Below are 15,328 nucleotides of genomic sequence, written 5' to 3' on the forward strand. Positions count from 1 at the left end.
GGCACCTCATGTCCCGGTCCAGTGGCGACTCATGGTACCTCACGTCCCGGTCCAGTGGCGACTCATGGTACCTCACGTCCCGGTCCAGTGGAGACTCATGGTACCTCACGTCCCGGTCCAGTGGCGACTCATGGTACCTCACTTCCAAGTCCAGTGGCGACTCATGGTACCTCATGTACTAGTCCAGTGGTGACTCATGGTACCTCATGTACCAGTCCAGTGGCGACTCATGGTACCTCACGTACCAGTCCAGCGGCGACTCATGGCACCTCATGTCCCGGTCCAGTGGCGACTCATGGTACCTCACGTCCCGGTCCAGTGGCGACTCATGGTACCTAACGTCCCGGTCCAGTGGCGACTCATGGTACCTAACGTCCCGGTCCAGTGGCGACTCATGGTACCTCACTTCCAAGTCCAGTGGCGACTCATGGTACCTCACGTCCCGGTCCAGTGGCGACTCATGGTACCTCACGCCCCGGTCCAGTGGCGACTCATGGTACCTCATGTCCTGGTCCAGTGGCGACTCATGGTACCTCACGTACCAGTCCAGTGGCGACTCATGGTACCTCATGTACCAGTCCAGTGGCGACTCATGGTACCTCATGTACCAGTCCAGTGGCGACTCATGGTACCTCATGTACCAGTCCAGTGGTGACCCATGGCACCTCATATAGTAGTCCAGTGGAGACTCATGGCACCTCAAGTCCCGGTCCAGTGAAGACTCATGACACCTCAGGTTCCGGTCCAGCAAGATTAGGAAACGGAGGATCGAGCCTCGTTCAATGACGTACTTGGGTTTAACGTTCAATGTAAATATTTTAACGTTAACCCCGTCTCGTCGTTGTAGGATGTACTTCGTTAAAGTTTTCTGGATGACACTGATAGAATTCAGAGTGTAGTATGTAAATACAACGCTGTATACTGTAGGGGTCTTAATGTATAGTGTATTGGAACTAGTATGTGTATATATACAGTGTTATAGGATATATTGTTACCAGCTCTTTCTTCACTGGTGTTGAACACAGTTCACCGTTTTTGAGAGATCATTAACCCTTGTTTCTTAGCCTTGGAGGCCCAGTTATATCCTAGCTGCTAGGAGGCACTAAAGAGCTAAGTCCTAGCACTTTGCTGTGACTCTACCAGCACTTTGCTCACCACTACAATCATATTTACCTAAAAAATATGTTGCTCTCTCGGTCCACGAGGATTTCCTACTTATACACTTTAATATTTTTTCTAGTGATGTAGAGCTATATGGAATATTACCTTCAAAAATGTTGTTTATAATTTGTATATCATTTTTATATTCATGTGAAAATATCCTGAATCGTGACTTTCAACACCCTAAGTCACTGAACCGTGACTTTCAACACCCTAAGTCACTGAATCGTGACTTTCAACACCCTAAGTCATTGAATCGTGACTTTCAACACCCTATGTCATTGAATCGTGACTTTCAACACCCTAAGTCACTGGATCGTGACTTTCAACACCCTAAGTCACTGAATCGTGACTTTCAACACCCTAAGTCACTGAATCGTGACTTTCAACACCCTAAGTCACTGAATCGTGACTTTCAACACCCTAAGTCACTGAATCGTAACTTTCAACACCCTAAGTCACTGGATCGTGACTTTCAACACCCTAAGTCACTGAATCGTGACTTTCAACACCCTAAGTCACTGAATCGTGACTTTCAACACCCTAAGTCACTGGATCGTGACTTTCAACACCCTAAGACGTGAGTGGAAAAGTGGCGGAATTTACACTGTAGTCCTGAGTTCACTCGTTCTTTACTCTTTCTCTCACACATGGTGTAACCTGAGTGTTTTTATTTATAACTTCACCTCCTGCACTTAGAAGTTTGTGGAAGAGGGCTTTAAATTTGTGCATTATAGTCCTGTTTTTCTGTTTTGTGTCTTGCTTATATACGTTTGTTAGAGCGACCAGTGTTTTTGCCTCGTCTCTGTGTCTGGATGTTTGAAACTCGAGTAACAGGTGACCTGCGTTACTCAATTTGTTTTTTCTTCTTTGCAGACATCTTTACAAGACGTCTTGGAACCACAGCCATCTTCAAAAGGCGTTTTTGGAATCACGTCATTCTTTACAAGGCGTCTTGAAGCCACATCCAATCTTGCAAGATGTTTGGATATTCTAGTTTGATTGAAAGGTGACTCCATATTCCATTAACATATCGTAAGTGTTAGAGCTGCCATTTTTTTTTCATAAAATGTTTATACAGAAATTTTATAAGATAAATGTCTCCGTGAATATAATACAAATATATCATGACAGATGTATCGTTGATTTTAATAACCTTCCTGCAGTCGATAGGATTTAAACCTAATAAAATTAGGTGAGAAGGATAATTTTGACCTCTGCACGGTGTATGAAGGAAACAATGCCGACGGTGATGAAAACAAATGATACCCATGGGTCGAGGCAGCTCTGGCGAGGACAGCATTCTTGTGGCGTCTCTGTGGCCTGGAAGTGTATGTAGATGAATATTATTGAAACTCGTCGGGTAACAGTCGCACTAGTGGGACAAGTAGTGTGTAAAAGTCATATTCGCAGAGAAAGAGAGAGGAACTTTATTGAGACGTTTTCCTTGTGGAGCAGTCTTCATCGGTCACTGTAGAAGCCTGTCCACACGAGGAACATCTCCATGAAGCTCGTCTCTGCAACTGAGGCTCGTTGAACATGATTCTCAAAACGTGTCAGCAGGAACTAGGATGTTACAAAAACTCTCTACAGTGAGTCTAGGCAGCTATCTGGCAGCTAATCGCTCGTACTGTAAATGTGATGTTTTGGAAGAACAGCTGGAAGTCATGAAAGGAAGCCATATAGCTCCTTAGTGAAGACGTGACGAAATCCGGGAAGATGGAATTTGTTGACATGACCCTCCTAGAGCAGACGGGACGGCTTCGGTTGACAGGAGTCTTGAGGTGAGTTAACTGAGCAGAAAGGACACTCAGTCGAGTGCGCTGCAGGCATACGAGGTCCCTAACTCCAGGGATCGGCAGTGACCAACCCCGTGTGAGGAGGGATGAGGGTTCCTGACAGCGCTAGACGACGAGCACGAGGCTCCACCGTCATAATCGGTAGTGTTGGTGGACCACGTGTGTATGTCGGCGTCCAATGTCCCTGAAGACACCCCGCGGACGCTGCAAGGGCTAGGAGCCCCCGAACTAACGTCTTCACCCTCGCCGCTCTCCCGCCTCCCTCCTCTCCTGCCACACCGTCTAATCTTGAAGCCTCTCTTCACGCTCTTTTTCGCCTTGTTGACTCCCGTCCGATTCGAAGTGTCGTTCCTGGCACCATTCCTGGTGGCCCGTGTAGTCCTGAAGATGAAGCTGACGCGAGGCTCAGAACCGTCAAGATTGCCACAGCCTCGCGGGGCGTCCAGGAAGCATGATGCCGGACGTCATAAGCTGGTGACGGGCATTGTTACATGGCACGGCAGGCCCGTAGAGTGATGCAGCACGTGAGTGCCGTGCAGGCTGCCCAGGTGAGGGTTATGCAGGGTCTGCAAGTGACCGTTGAGTGCAGGCTTGTCACTGGAAGACTTGCTGCGAGCCTGCAATGAACACACACCTACCATTATTATAACCCTACATGAGACTAATCTTACTGAGAGTGTCAGCACACTTCTGGAAGCACAGTGGTTGGATGAATGATAGAGAATGGGTTTTCCTCTTTGGGTCACCCTGCCTTGGGGGAGGTGAAGCACTAAACTCATGTGGGTCATTTAGTAATATTATTATTATTAATTATTATTATTATTATTATTATTGTTATTATTATTATTAATTGTGTTGTTACTGCCAAATCAATGATTAAGAGACAATAGTCGTACTACACTACACGTGTAGTAGTCTTATGGATGTCAGGTTAATCAGTAACAGAGAATTTATTAAGACAAGAACACGGAAGTTAATGTCTTTTTAGTTAGGTTATTCACGCTGTTGTTACGTTATTCATGCCGAAAAACGAGTGTTTACGCTGTGTATAATTGCCAGTCTTAGTGAAAAGAAATTCTTATTTTGATTTACAGCCAACGACCTGATAATGGTTCCTGACCCACCGAAACATCGTCTAAAATTTCCTGTCCAAATTGAATCACATGTCAGTTTTTTTCCGCCCACTGCACAGTGACTTTCGCTCTTTACATTGAGTCTTTTAAAACAATGGAATCCTTTAAATGGTTTAAACGTGAGTGTGTGTTAATCTTTACATAATGGAAATATTATTTTTTGTGTAATGTCAGATCTGTTGTTGTGGGATTAGTGGGGACGGCTGCTGACAGGGTCCGCTGAAGCGTCAGACAATTAACATTGGCATTTTTTTCAGTCATGAGCTGGGTGTAAATATTTTCTGTCTAAAATGCATAACCACTCATTACCCGTCTACTCAACACACACACACACACACACACACACACACACACACACACACACACACACACACACACACACACACACACACACACACACACACACACACACGCACGCATACACACACACACAGTGTAGCGGATTAAGGAAGGGCTGAGTACTAACCTTGTAGTGGAGTTTGGGTGGGCGTGGACCATAGCCAGTACCGAAGAGTCCCTCTGGGTCCGGGAAGGCTGAGGCGGACTCACAGCGTCGCTTGCTGCTTCGTAGAGTCACCTTCAAGCGCCAGTAGTAACAGAGTGTCCGCTTCACCTGAACCGGGAGAACATGGTGAGGGGAGGCAGGTTCCCCTAGTGTGAGGCGCTCTCTCACCCCAGGTAGACAGTCTCCCCAGGTGTAGATAGTTACCCCAGGCAAACAGCCATATTACGTAGATTACTTTATGCCATCAAAGCGGTTAGTTTATTGTGCACTCCACATCCATCCCTTGGGCGGTAGGCCTAAAACATGGATATTATATAAACCTTGTGTTTATATCGTATCCATGTCGAAGTGACTTAAATAGACACGTGATCAAACACTGGGCATAATCTAATTAATGTCCTTGTATTTGTTCACGTGTTTTATTAAGCAATATATTCATGCACAAGAGGACTAGGATCTGGAACCCCTAAAAGGGTTAACAGGAGTACGTCTGTATATATATTTATAACTTATATTTCATCTGTTAAGATATCTTGACATATTGCTTAGGTCATAATATTAATTCGTCAGGAAACAGGACAAGTGTTTTCTGATGCGGGTCTTATATACATAATGACCTGCCACTGGAGTTTTAGGTCATCTAACTGAGACCTTCTGCTGGCTTACCACTCCTTCCCTTTAAAAATTAAGATTATCTGAGAAGGCTGTGAGATATGTGCCAGAACTGTCTATTATATACATCTTCTCGAGTAATTGATCGATTTCAACGATTCAAAGTTTTTTAACTATTTCAATAAAATTTCAAATTTGCACCTATTCGGACTAATCCACGGTACGGGCGGGGATTGAACTCGTGGTGAGTCGTAAAACTCCAGACCCGTATCGTAGTTTGTCTGCAATCGTGTTATTATAATTTCTTGAGTTATTCGGACTAAACTTATGGGGATGAAATGTTCGTGTTGTTTATAGAGATACAGTTCGCCGAGGTTATAGAATTAAACATAAGTGAATGTTTCCACAGTCTATTTATATTTGTGCTTATTTACTTCAAGACATTTATCAAGATAATTATGGTAACATTATCTACTTCGTTCCTCAATATTTTTATACAAACACTAGCGTCCGGCTTAAAGTCATATCTTCGTAGTTTTAAGACAGCCAAGAAAAAATTCTAAGGGTTTCGCTCTGCATTAGTTGCAAAGACTGAAGATAATTTTCTTAAACGTTAACCTTAGTGCAACATAATAAACTAAGGATCTAGTGTACTAAGTATAGGCTTATGGACATTATTCTCACTATACTAACATTTGCACCTTAACTGAGAGTTGTGGCCAGCAACAGCACTGAGAGCATTTAACCTATCTTTACATTTCATATTTAGTTGGTGCATGGTGAATTTATTGAAGAGTAAGTACGTCTGCACGAAGATATCTGGGCGATTTAACTTGGCTGATGAGTTTACTTTGTAAACAAATGGCTGGGACGTGTTGTTTGCAGACATGATGAGTCTTGGTCGATCACATGGATTCTTAATCAATCATGCCAGGTACAGACAGTGAACTAATCATCGCAGACACAGCAAACCAATTGCCCCAGGAAAGAGAGAGAGAGAGAGAGAGAGAGAGAGAGAGAGAGAGAGAGAGAGAGAGAGAGAGAGAGAGAGAGAGAGAGAGAGAGAGAGAGAGAGAGAGAGAGAGAGAGAGAGAGAGAGAGAGAGAGAGAGAGATGAGAGAGAGAGAGAGGAGAGAGAGAGTGAGAGAGAGAGGAGAGAGAGAGAGAGAGAGAGGAGAGAGAGAGAGAGAGAGAGAGAGAGAGAGAGAGAGAGAGAGAGAGAGAGAGAGAGTAGAGAGAGAGAGAGAGAAAGAAAGAACATGTCACTCACGTCACCGTTGAAGAAGCAGTAGATACAAGCGACAACGAAGCCCTGGAAGGAGGTGAGGAGGTTGGTGCCGTAGGACCAGACTCCGAACTCGAAGGCTGAGCGTTCCAAGGGCTTGGGTATCATGGTGATGGCGTTGGTGATGCCCAGCAGCGGCAGCAGGAAGAGCGCGTTGCGCACAGACCGCCGCAGGGGCCTGGCGCACACCGACGCAAAGAACGGCAAGACAAGAAGAAAAAATGTCAGTTAAGGTTATTTTAGAGAATTTCTTGATTCTACTGATTTAATTTGTAGCGGTAAACCCACGTAGGCCAGTCAGTGCAAGGAGTTGCAGAGGCTCGATGCTCTGTCCATGAAGCAGAAGGCTCTCTCCCCGCCCACACTGAGCCTGGATACGCGACCTTTATGGAAAAATGGGTGAAGATATATCATAGACATAGAAATTTATTAGGAAATCAAGTTGTATAGCTTCGATTTAACACTACCACTGTTGCTGCTGCTAGTATTACTACTACTACTACTACTACTACTACTACTACTACTACTACTACTACTACTACTACTACTACTACTACTACTACTACTACTACTACTACTACTACTACGTGCTGTTGGCCGCACGTCGGGTTGCATGCGGCCAACAGCAACAGCCTGATTGATCAGGCCCTGATCCACCTGAGGTCTGGTCACAGACCGGGCCGCGGGGACGTTGACCCCCGATACCCTCTCCAGGTATACTCCAGTAGTCACTCTGTTACAACAGGTTTTCAACATAATTCTGAGCAGCCAGAAACCTTCCACTGGTAATTACATTTGGTATTAATTATCTGCATGTTAATTGACTCTCAGGGAAAACCCACTAGTGGAAGCTAGATTGTAAGTCATCCCTGCATGTAAGTCAACCTGTCATCGTAGGTAGTGCATGAGTTGGTATATTAATTCAGAGAATATACCTTTAAGCATGCTCGTGTTGTACGATATGCAAAATGTTTTCTCTGTAAAATGCCATAAACTGCATATTGTGTTACGTTGTGTTATACTGTGTCGTATTGTATTATTCTGTGTCATATTGTGTCACATTGACATTGAACAGACGGAATTCAGGGGTTCAATAACTATATCAGTGTCTGGAAACACTAAGGTTCTCACACACACACGCACACACACACTCCAAGAGGTATGTGAGGAGCTCAACATTTGAGATTTAAAGAAGTATTTACAGTGGAGACAGGAAGGATCCAGGAATTCAGAATAGGGAGGTACTCCAACAAGTGCTGGATGAAATACACACTACCGAGGAGAAGGTGAAGAAGCTACTATGCTAACTTGATACCTCAGAAGCGATGGGACCAGACAACATCTCTCCGTGGGTCCTTAGAGAGGGAGCAGAGATATTGTGTGTGCCACAAAAAAAAATCTTCAACACATTCACTGAGATTGGGCACCTACCTGAGGTATGGAAGATGGCAAATGTAGTGACAATTTTTAAGAAAGGAGACAGACACGAGGCATTAAATTGCAGACCTGTGTCACTGACGTGTATAGTATGCAAAGTCATGGAGAAAATCATCAGGAGGAGAGTGGTGGAGCACCTGGAAAGACACTAGCTTATAAACGACAAACAGCACGGTTTCAGGGAAGGAAAATCCTGTGTCACAGACCTACTGGAGTTTTATGACAAGGTAACAGAAGTAAGACACAAGAGAGAGAGGTGGATAAATTGCATTTTCTTGGACTACAAGAAGGCAATCGAAACAGTTCCTCACAAGAGGTTAATGCAAAAGCTAGAGAATCAGGCACGCATAACAGGAAAGGAACTGCAATGGATCAGAGAATATCTGACAGGGAGGCAACAACGAGTCATGGTACGTGACGAGGTGTCAGAGAGGGTGCCCGTAACGAGCGGGGTTTCACAGAGGTCAATCCTAGGACGTGAACTGTTTTTGGTATATGTGAATGACATAACGGAAGGAATAGACTCAGAAATGTCCCTGTTTGCAGATGATGTGAAGTTAATGAGGAGAATTAAATCGGTCGAGGATCAGGCAGGACTGCAAAGAGACCTGGACAGGCTACAAGTCTGGTCCAGCAACTGGCTCCTTGAATTTAACCCTGCCAAATGCAAAGTCATGAAGATCGGGGAAGGGCAAAGAAAACCGCAGACAGAGTATAGTCTAGGTGCCCAAGGACTGCAAACTTTACTCAAGGAAAAAGATCTTGGGGTGAATATAATACCGAGCACATCTCCTGAGGCGCACATCAATCAAATAACTGCTGTAGCATACGGGCGTCTGGCAAACTAAGAATAGCGTTCCGATTCCTCAGTAAGGAATCGTTCAAGACTCTGCACACCATATACGTCAGGCAAATATTGGGGTATGCAGCACCAGTTTGGAATCCACACCTGGTCAAGCATGTCAAGAAATTAGAGAAAGTGCTAAGGTTTGCAACAAGACTAGTTCCAGAGCTAATGGGATTGTCCTACAAAGAAAGGTTTATGGAAATCGGCCTGACGACACTGGAGGACAGGAGGGTCAGAGGAGACAGGACAACGACATATAAAATACTGCGAGGATTTGACAAGGTGGACAAAGACAGGATGTTCCAGAGATGAGACACAGAAACAAGGGGTCACAATTGGAAGTTGAAGATTCCTACGAGTCAAACCTGGAGTTTACCTGGAAAGAGTTCCGGGGGCCAATGCCCCCGCATCCCGGTCTATGACCAGGCCTCATGGTGGATCAGAGCCTGATCAACCAGGCTGTTACTGCTGGCTGCACGCAATCCAACGTACGAGCCACAGCCCGGCTTGTCAGGAATGCTAGGAAATATTTCTTCAGTCATAGAGTTGTCAGGAAGTGGAATAGCCTAGAAAGTGACGTAGTGGAGGCAGGAGCCATACATAGTTTTAAGACGAGGTTTGATAAAGCTCATAGAGCAGGGAGAGAGAGGACCTAGTAGCAATCAGTGAAAAGGCGGGGCCAGGAGCTTGGACTCGACCCCTGCAACCTCAACTAGGTGAGTACACACACACACACAGTCCCAGAGATGTCTGTGTTATACGTGTTCCTCTGTACTGCGTTTAATTGAATGTGATGGTTTCAAAGTATTTGTCCAATCAATTTTTTTAATACCTGAATTGTGTTTGTGCTTGCAACATGGTGAGAAAATTTGTTTAAATGATCTGTGTTTGGTGGCCCCAAAAAAATAAATCACTCGCATTTGTTTTGCCTCTCGTAGCCCCAAGTTTCATATCATTATTTTGCATCGTTGAATAAACTTGTACTTCAAACCAGTTAATCACATAACTTTTCGTCTCCAAACTTCCTGAGGGGAACAATGTATCCACGAGTCTTTCTTCAGTTATTTGATTAACTAATAGAGGTACTAGCTAGCTTCCTCGATCCTCTCAGCACATTCAGCATTTAAATCTCTTCTTTGCAAGTTAGGATCAAAACTGCACAGCATATTGATGGCTGTGGCTAGTGGATTTGCGTGTGGCCGGCAGTAAAAGCCTGGTTGTCAGGCCCTGATCCACCGCGAGGCCTGGCCATAGACCGGGCCGCGGGGGCGTTCACCCCCGGAACACCCTCTAGGTAGACTCCAGGTACAGCTTAACAAGGGCATCGTAGAGTGTCAGTGTTGTTTCTGGTATTTTGTATCCGAATTTTCTAGCTCTGCTTCTCTCTTTTATTTTTTATCTCATTTTTCTTACCACGGCACGGGTGGGGTTAGAACTCATGGCAAGTGAATCGTAAAGCTCCAGGGCAGTGCGTAAGCCACTGGGCCAGTTGCATTCGTGTTATTATGATTTCGTGAGTCATTCAGCTTTCTTCTTGTAAGATATTTTATATTCGTATTTAACATAAACCTTGGTAATAGATATCAACAAATTGGTTTAAAAGAACGAAACGTTTTCAAATAAATATGTCGTAGTATTTGCTCACGTATCTTTTTAAACCATATTAGTATTTAACATCGGTTTAACATTAATGCATCACTTTACATTTCTCTAATAATATTAATGATAATATATCTTTATTTTACTACAAGTACATGTACAGCTGACATCAGTGACATACTACTGTATAGAAAGTCGCTTATTAGGTAGTGCATTTCTGGCAAATTTTGTCAGTGTTGTCCCAGGATGCGACCCACACCAGTCGACTAACTCCCAGGTTTCCATTTTATTGATCGGTGAACATAGACAACCGGTGTAAAGAAACACACCCAATGTTTCTACCCTCGCCAGGAATCGAACTCCGACCCTCGCCGTGTGAAGAGATAGCTTTAGCCACCAGGCCACGGGAAACATTCTTCACGTAGCCTAAAACTGAGTCAGCTTGTTTATCTTCATCTGACAACTTACACAGTTAAATAAAGATGCACAGTCTTCCATATATCTCAAAAAAAAAAAAAAAAAATTATGATAGCATTCTTTCAAGTTCATTAGTGAAGAATTAGACACATTTGCAACATCTGGATATCTTCATTCGTAGATATTTCTCCATCCAGTAGCTTTATCAATACAATACAAGGACATAATAGGAAGGGCATAGAATTATGTACAAAAGATGAGGTAATTAGTCCCTCAGTCTTGGAGGTGAAGACCACCGTAGTCCTGACGAGTCTTCAAGACTACGGTGGTCTTCACCAACTCCAAGACTGAGAGATAGATTACCCCATCTTTTGTATACAGTTCTACATTCTTCACATTATGTCCAGTATTGTATTGATAAAGCCACTGCAGGGCGAAACGTCTAATTCTTCATCTTGTCGGTATTTATATACCATTCATGCACAAGCTTATTAGTGTAAATTATATACAAAATAATATAGATCCATCTCTCGATGCGTGTTCTTCTTCTTTTCTTCCTGTTAACGGCTCACGTTCTTTTTACTTGTGTTATTGTTATTCTTTCTACTCACATACACACACACATTTCTCCTCTCCGAGCTTCATCATCCCTCCCCCCCGGATGCTGCATATCGGCAGACAAATCATAATAACCACAGATGCAGGAATCGGGATTTTTCCTATGATCTAGCTTCGTGCCGGACGTTATCGAAGATGTGGAAGCTTGAGTAAACAACATCTGGATGCTCTTTTGCCTTCACTCCGGCGGTTTATTTTTCTTTGTATATTTTTTTTTTGTGTGTGTGTGTGGGGGGGGGGAACAGGGGGTTATTCGTGTTTGGTTTTTATTGCCGTGAGCGCAGAGTGTTTTTAAAATCGAAACGTTCTTCACATTTCGTAACTTCCTTCTTTCCTTCTTTCCTTCCTTCCTTCCTTCCTTCCTTCCTTTCTTCATTCATTTATTCATTCACTCATTCGTTGATTCATTCATATTATTAATACTACAGCAGCATGCTTGTGTCAAGTTGTCTGGTGTTTCACGGTCTCCAGGTGATGATGCGTGTCGCTGTTAGTGGCTCTGTATATATATATATATATATATATATATATATATATATATATATATATATATATATATATATATATATATATATATATATATATATATATATATATATATATATACATATATATATATATATATATATATATTTAACGTTTTCAAGATTTCTTCTGATGGTTTGTCTGGCTCGGTGGACTGTGCTTACATTCACTTGTTCTTGGCAGTTTCAACATGTCATGCTGCTAGTGTCGGTAATATCTAGTGTTACAGTTTTAAGCTTTCCAGACAAACTATTTCTTGATCTGATTATCCTCAGACAGATGCACCAACTGTCTCTTTCTCTCTCTCTCTCTCTCTCTCTCTCTCTCTCTCACTCTCTCTCTCTCTCTCTCTCTCTCTCTCTCTCTCTCTCTCTCTCTCTCTCTCTCTCTCTCTCTCTCTCTCTCTCTCTCTCTATATATATATATATATATATATATATATATATATATATATATATATATATATATATATATATATATATATATATATATATATATATATATATATATATATATATATATATATATATATATATATATATATATATCTGAGCCAGGCTGGGAGTCTGGGCTATAGGGAATTTTTTTGGCATAGTCGTTGCAGAATTCCCGGATACAGTTCACTGACCTTTGATAATGACTGCTATTATACGTTTACTGTTCCCTCATCTCACAATCTCACCCCACTCACCCCTGTCCCCCCTCTCACCCCTGTCCCCCCTCTCACCCCTCTCACCCCGTTCCTCCTCCTCCTCCTCTTGTTTCCACTTTCCCTCACCCTCTTTCTCCATCCTACTATCCCGATTTATCTAATGTTCAGGATCTGAGAGATTATATATATATATATATATATATATATATATATATATATATATATATATATATATATATATATATATATATATACGTGTGTGTGTGTGCGTGTTTGCTTTTGGATCCCGAGTTAGGTCTAACTTGCTACACCATCTGCCACCATCTATAACATCCCATAAATATGTTCTACCTGGTCATATCATTTAAAATATGTGCATCACTTCGACATATCTTCAGTGCCTTGCCACACTCGTCCCATATGGCAACGTCAGTATTCCTATAGTAATATCAATAACCTCATGGCCACATAAGTATTCCCCTTCCCTGGCCACACCAGCACACAAATACAACCCTGGCCACACCAGCACCACCCAGGCCACACCACTCCCACTCTAACCACACCACTACCACCATGGCCACTCACCTGATCTGCTGGGCTTCGCTGGAACTCGCCTCCCGAAGTTTACTGATGAGTATTCTCATGATATTCATCAGAAAGAGAAGGTTCGCCTGGAATAAATATTGGTCCAACTCATTTTGATAAATAATTACACACCAAAATTTTTATTTTAAATACTATCGTCTTTGTTGTTGTTGTTAAGAGGAATTACCAGGAACATAACTGCACTTCTACTCACCCCAATGACAGTGAAGCGAGGACCTTCAAGGATCCAGTAGTAAGGTGTGAAGGAGTAACCCCACCAGCAGTCTACGTTCTTCCAGAGGGCCATTACCACCGCCCACGACGCCGTCATGAACACAGGGATACCTATATCGGCAGTAGCAGCAGTAGGAGTAAGAACAGCGGCAACAGCAGACCCACCAACAGCGGCAGAAGAAGCAGCATCAGCAGTAGCAGCAGCAATCAGCAACAGAAACAGGTAAACTTAAAGGGATTAGCAAGCTATAGGAGGCATTATGCTAATTACATTACGGATCATTTTTTTCAAAAGCCCAGTTTGAAATACAGTTATTTTTTTGTCAAGGCGCAGTTACTCTCCTTTCCTCTCCACCACTTAAAGTTATAAGGGAACTAAAGTTCCCTTATAATGGTCCAAGTCGGACCGAAACGTCGTCGTAAGCTTCTCTCTTTTATGTGCGGGTTATTTGTGTAAAGTTCCCCCACCCCAAACTTGGTTACTATCTCCCTCCATGACCACTAGAAGCTACGTAACTTACTACCAGGGTGTCAGTTACTACCAGGGTGTCAGTTACTACCAGGGTGTCAGTTACTACCAGTGTGTCAGTTACTATCAGAGTGCCAGTTACTACCCGTGTTATTAGTACTGCATCCGAACTGTATACTATCGATAGTAGTGATTTTATTGGCAGAACACGCTCTCGTTAGAACAATGTTACGTTCTAACAGAACGAAATGCTGTCCTGATACAGGCTCGTTCAGCAACCAGTATTTCTGTCTTACGATCACGGAAGATGAAAGGTAAATCTTGTTAATTCTTACTTACAATTAGTATGCAATAATCGCGAATAAGCGATACAAGATGCAAAAACAAACAGGGGAGAGTTGAGTGATAGTTTTAGGCCTTTCGTGCTGCAATCAACACATCATCAGGAGCTTGCAATGTTGTCAGTGCATAGTTGTCATTTTACAAATGTTGTGGACGTGAGGTCATTACTAAATATTTAATGTTGATGAACTTCTACATCCATCTACGACTAGTGTTTTTAATATCGTGCCTCATGTTTCCGGCACCTGGCACTGGTCTGCCTGATGCCATCTCATTCTAGCTAGCAGTGAGTATGTGCTCATTTCACTGTCTTTTTTAAATACACTGATGCTAGAAATTAATGTCATCCCTTCAAGGTAGGGAGAGGCTCTTGATCCAAGGAATCTGGTTATCCTTCCTTTCGCACTGGTCAAACATGATTGCCTCCCATATCCTCGGAGGTTCTCACGGGTTGAACGCTTTTGTGGGCAGGAAATAATATTAATATTTATGTGATATTTCATTTCCAGTTCAAGAGGAGTGGTCTGGGACCGGTCAAGAGGAGTGGTCTGGGGCCGGTCAAGAGGAGTGGTCTGGGGCCGGTCAAGAGGAGTGGTCTGGGGCCGGTCAAGAGGAGTGGTCTGGGGCCGGTCAAGAGGAGTGGTCTGGAACCGGTCAAGAGAAGTGGTCTGGGACCGGTCAAGAGGAGTGGTCTGGGACCGGTCGAGAGGAGTGGTCTGGGGCCGGTCAAGAGGAGTGGTCTGGAACCGGTCAAGAGGAGTGGTATGGGACCGGTCAAGAGAAGTGGTCTGGGACCGGTCAAGAGGAGTGGTCTGGGACCGGTCAAGAGGAGTGGTCTGGGACCGGTCAAGAGGAGTGGTCTGGGGCCGGTCAAGAGGAGTGGTCTGGGACCGGTCAAGAGGAGTGGTCTGGGACCGGTCAAGAGGAGTGGTCTGGGACCGGTCGAGAGGAGTGGTCTGGGACCGGTCGAGAGGAGTGGTCTGGGACCGGTCGAGAGGAGTGGTCTGGGACCGGTCGAGAGGAGTGGTCTGGGACCGGTCGAGAGGAGTGGTCTGGGACCGGGTCGCGGGGTCGATCTTCTCCAATAAACCAATAAACTAATATAAAA

General features: G+C 43.7%; 1 protein-coding gene across 1 annotated transcript in view; it reads right to left on the reverse strand.

Annotated features, from left to right (window-relative positions):
- Nucleotides 1-473: 473 nt before the first annotated feature.
- Nucleotides 474-15,328, reverse strand: part of LOC138852336 (PDF receptor-like) — a 168,295-nt gene continuing 153,440 nt past the window's right edge. Inside the window, exons 10-14 of the mRNA XM_070082249.1 lie at nucleotides 13,390-13,520; nucleotides 13,176-13,261; nucleotides 6,481-6,673; nucleotides 4,560-4,706; nucleotides 474-3,577 (exon numbers count right to left, since the gene is read on the reverse strand). Of these exons, the coding sequence (XP_069938350.1) occupies nucleotides 3,425-3,577; nucleotides 4,560-4,706; nucleotides 6,481-6,673; nucleotides 13,176-13,261; nucleotides 13,390-13,520 (710 nt within the window). The 3' untranslated portion in view covers nucleotides 474-3,424. The remainder of the gene's footprint in view (nucleotides 3,578-4,559; nucleotides 4,707-6,480; nucleotides 6,674-13,175; nucleotides 13,262-13,389; nucleotides 13,521-15,328) is intronic.

The sequence above is a fragment of the Cherax quadricarinatus genome, chromosome 7 (assembly GCF_038502225.1).
Source record: "Cherax quadricarinatus isolate ZL_2023a chromosome 7, ASM3850222v1, whole genome shotgun sequence".
Classification (NCBI taxonomy): Eukaryota; Metazoa; Arthropoda; class Malacostraca; order Decapoda; family Parastacidae; genus Cherax; species Cherax quadricarinatus.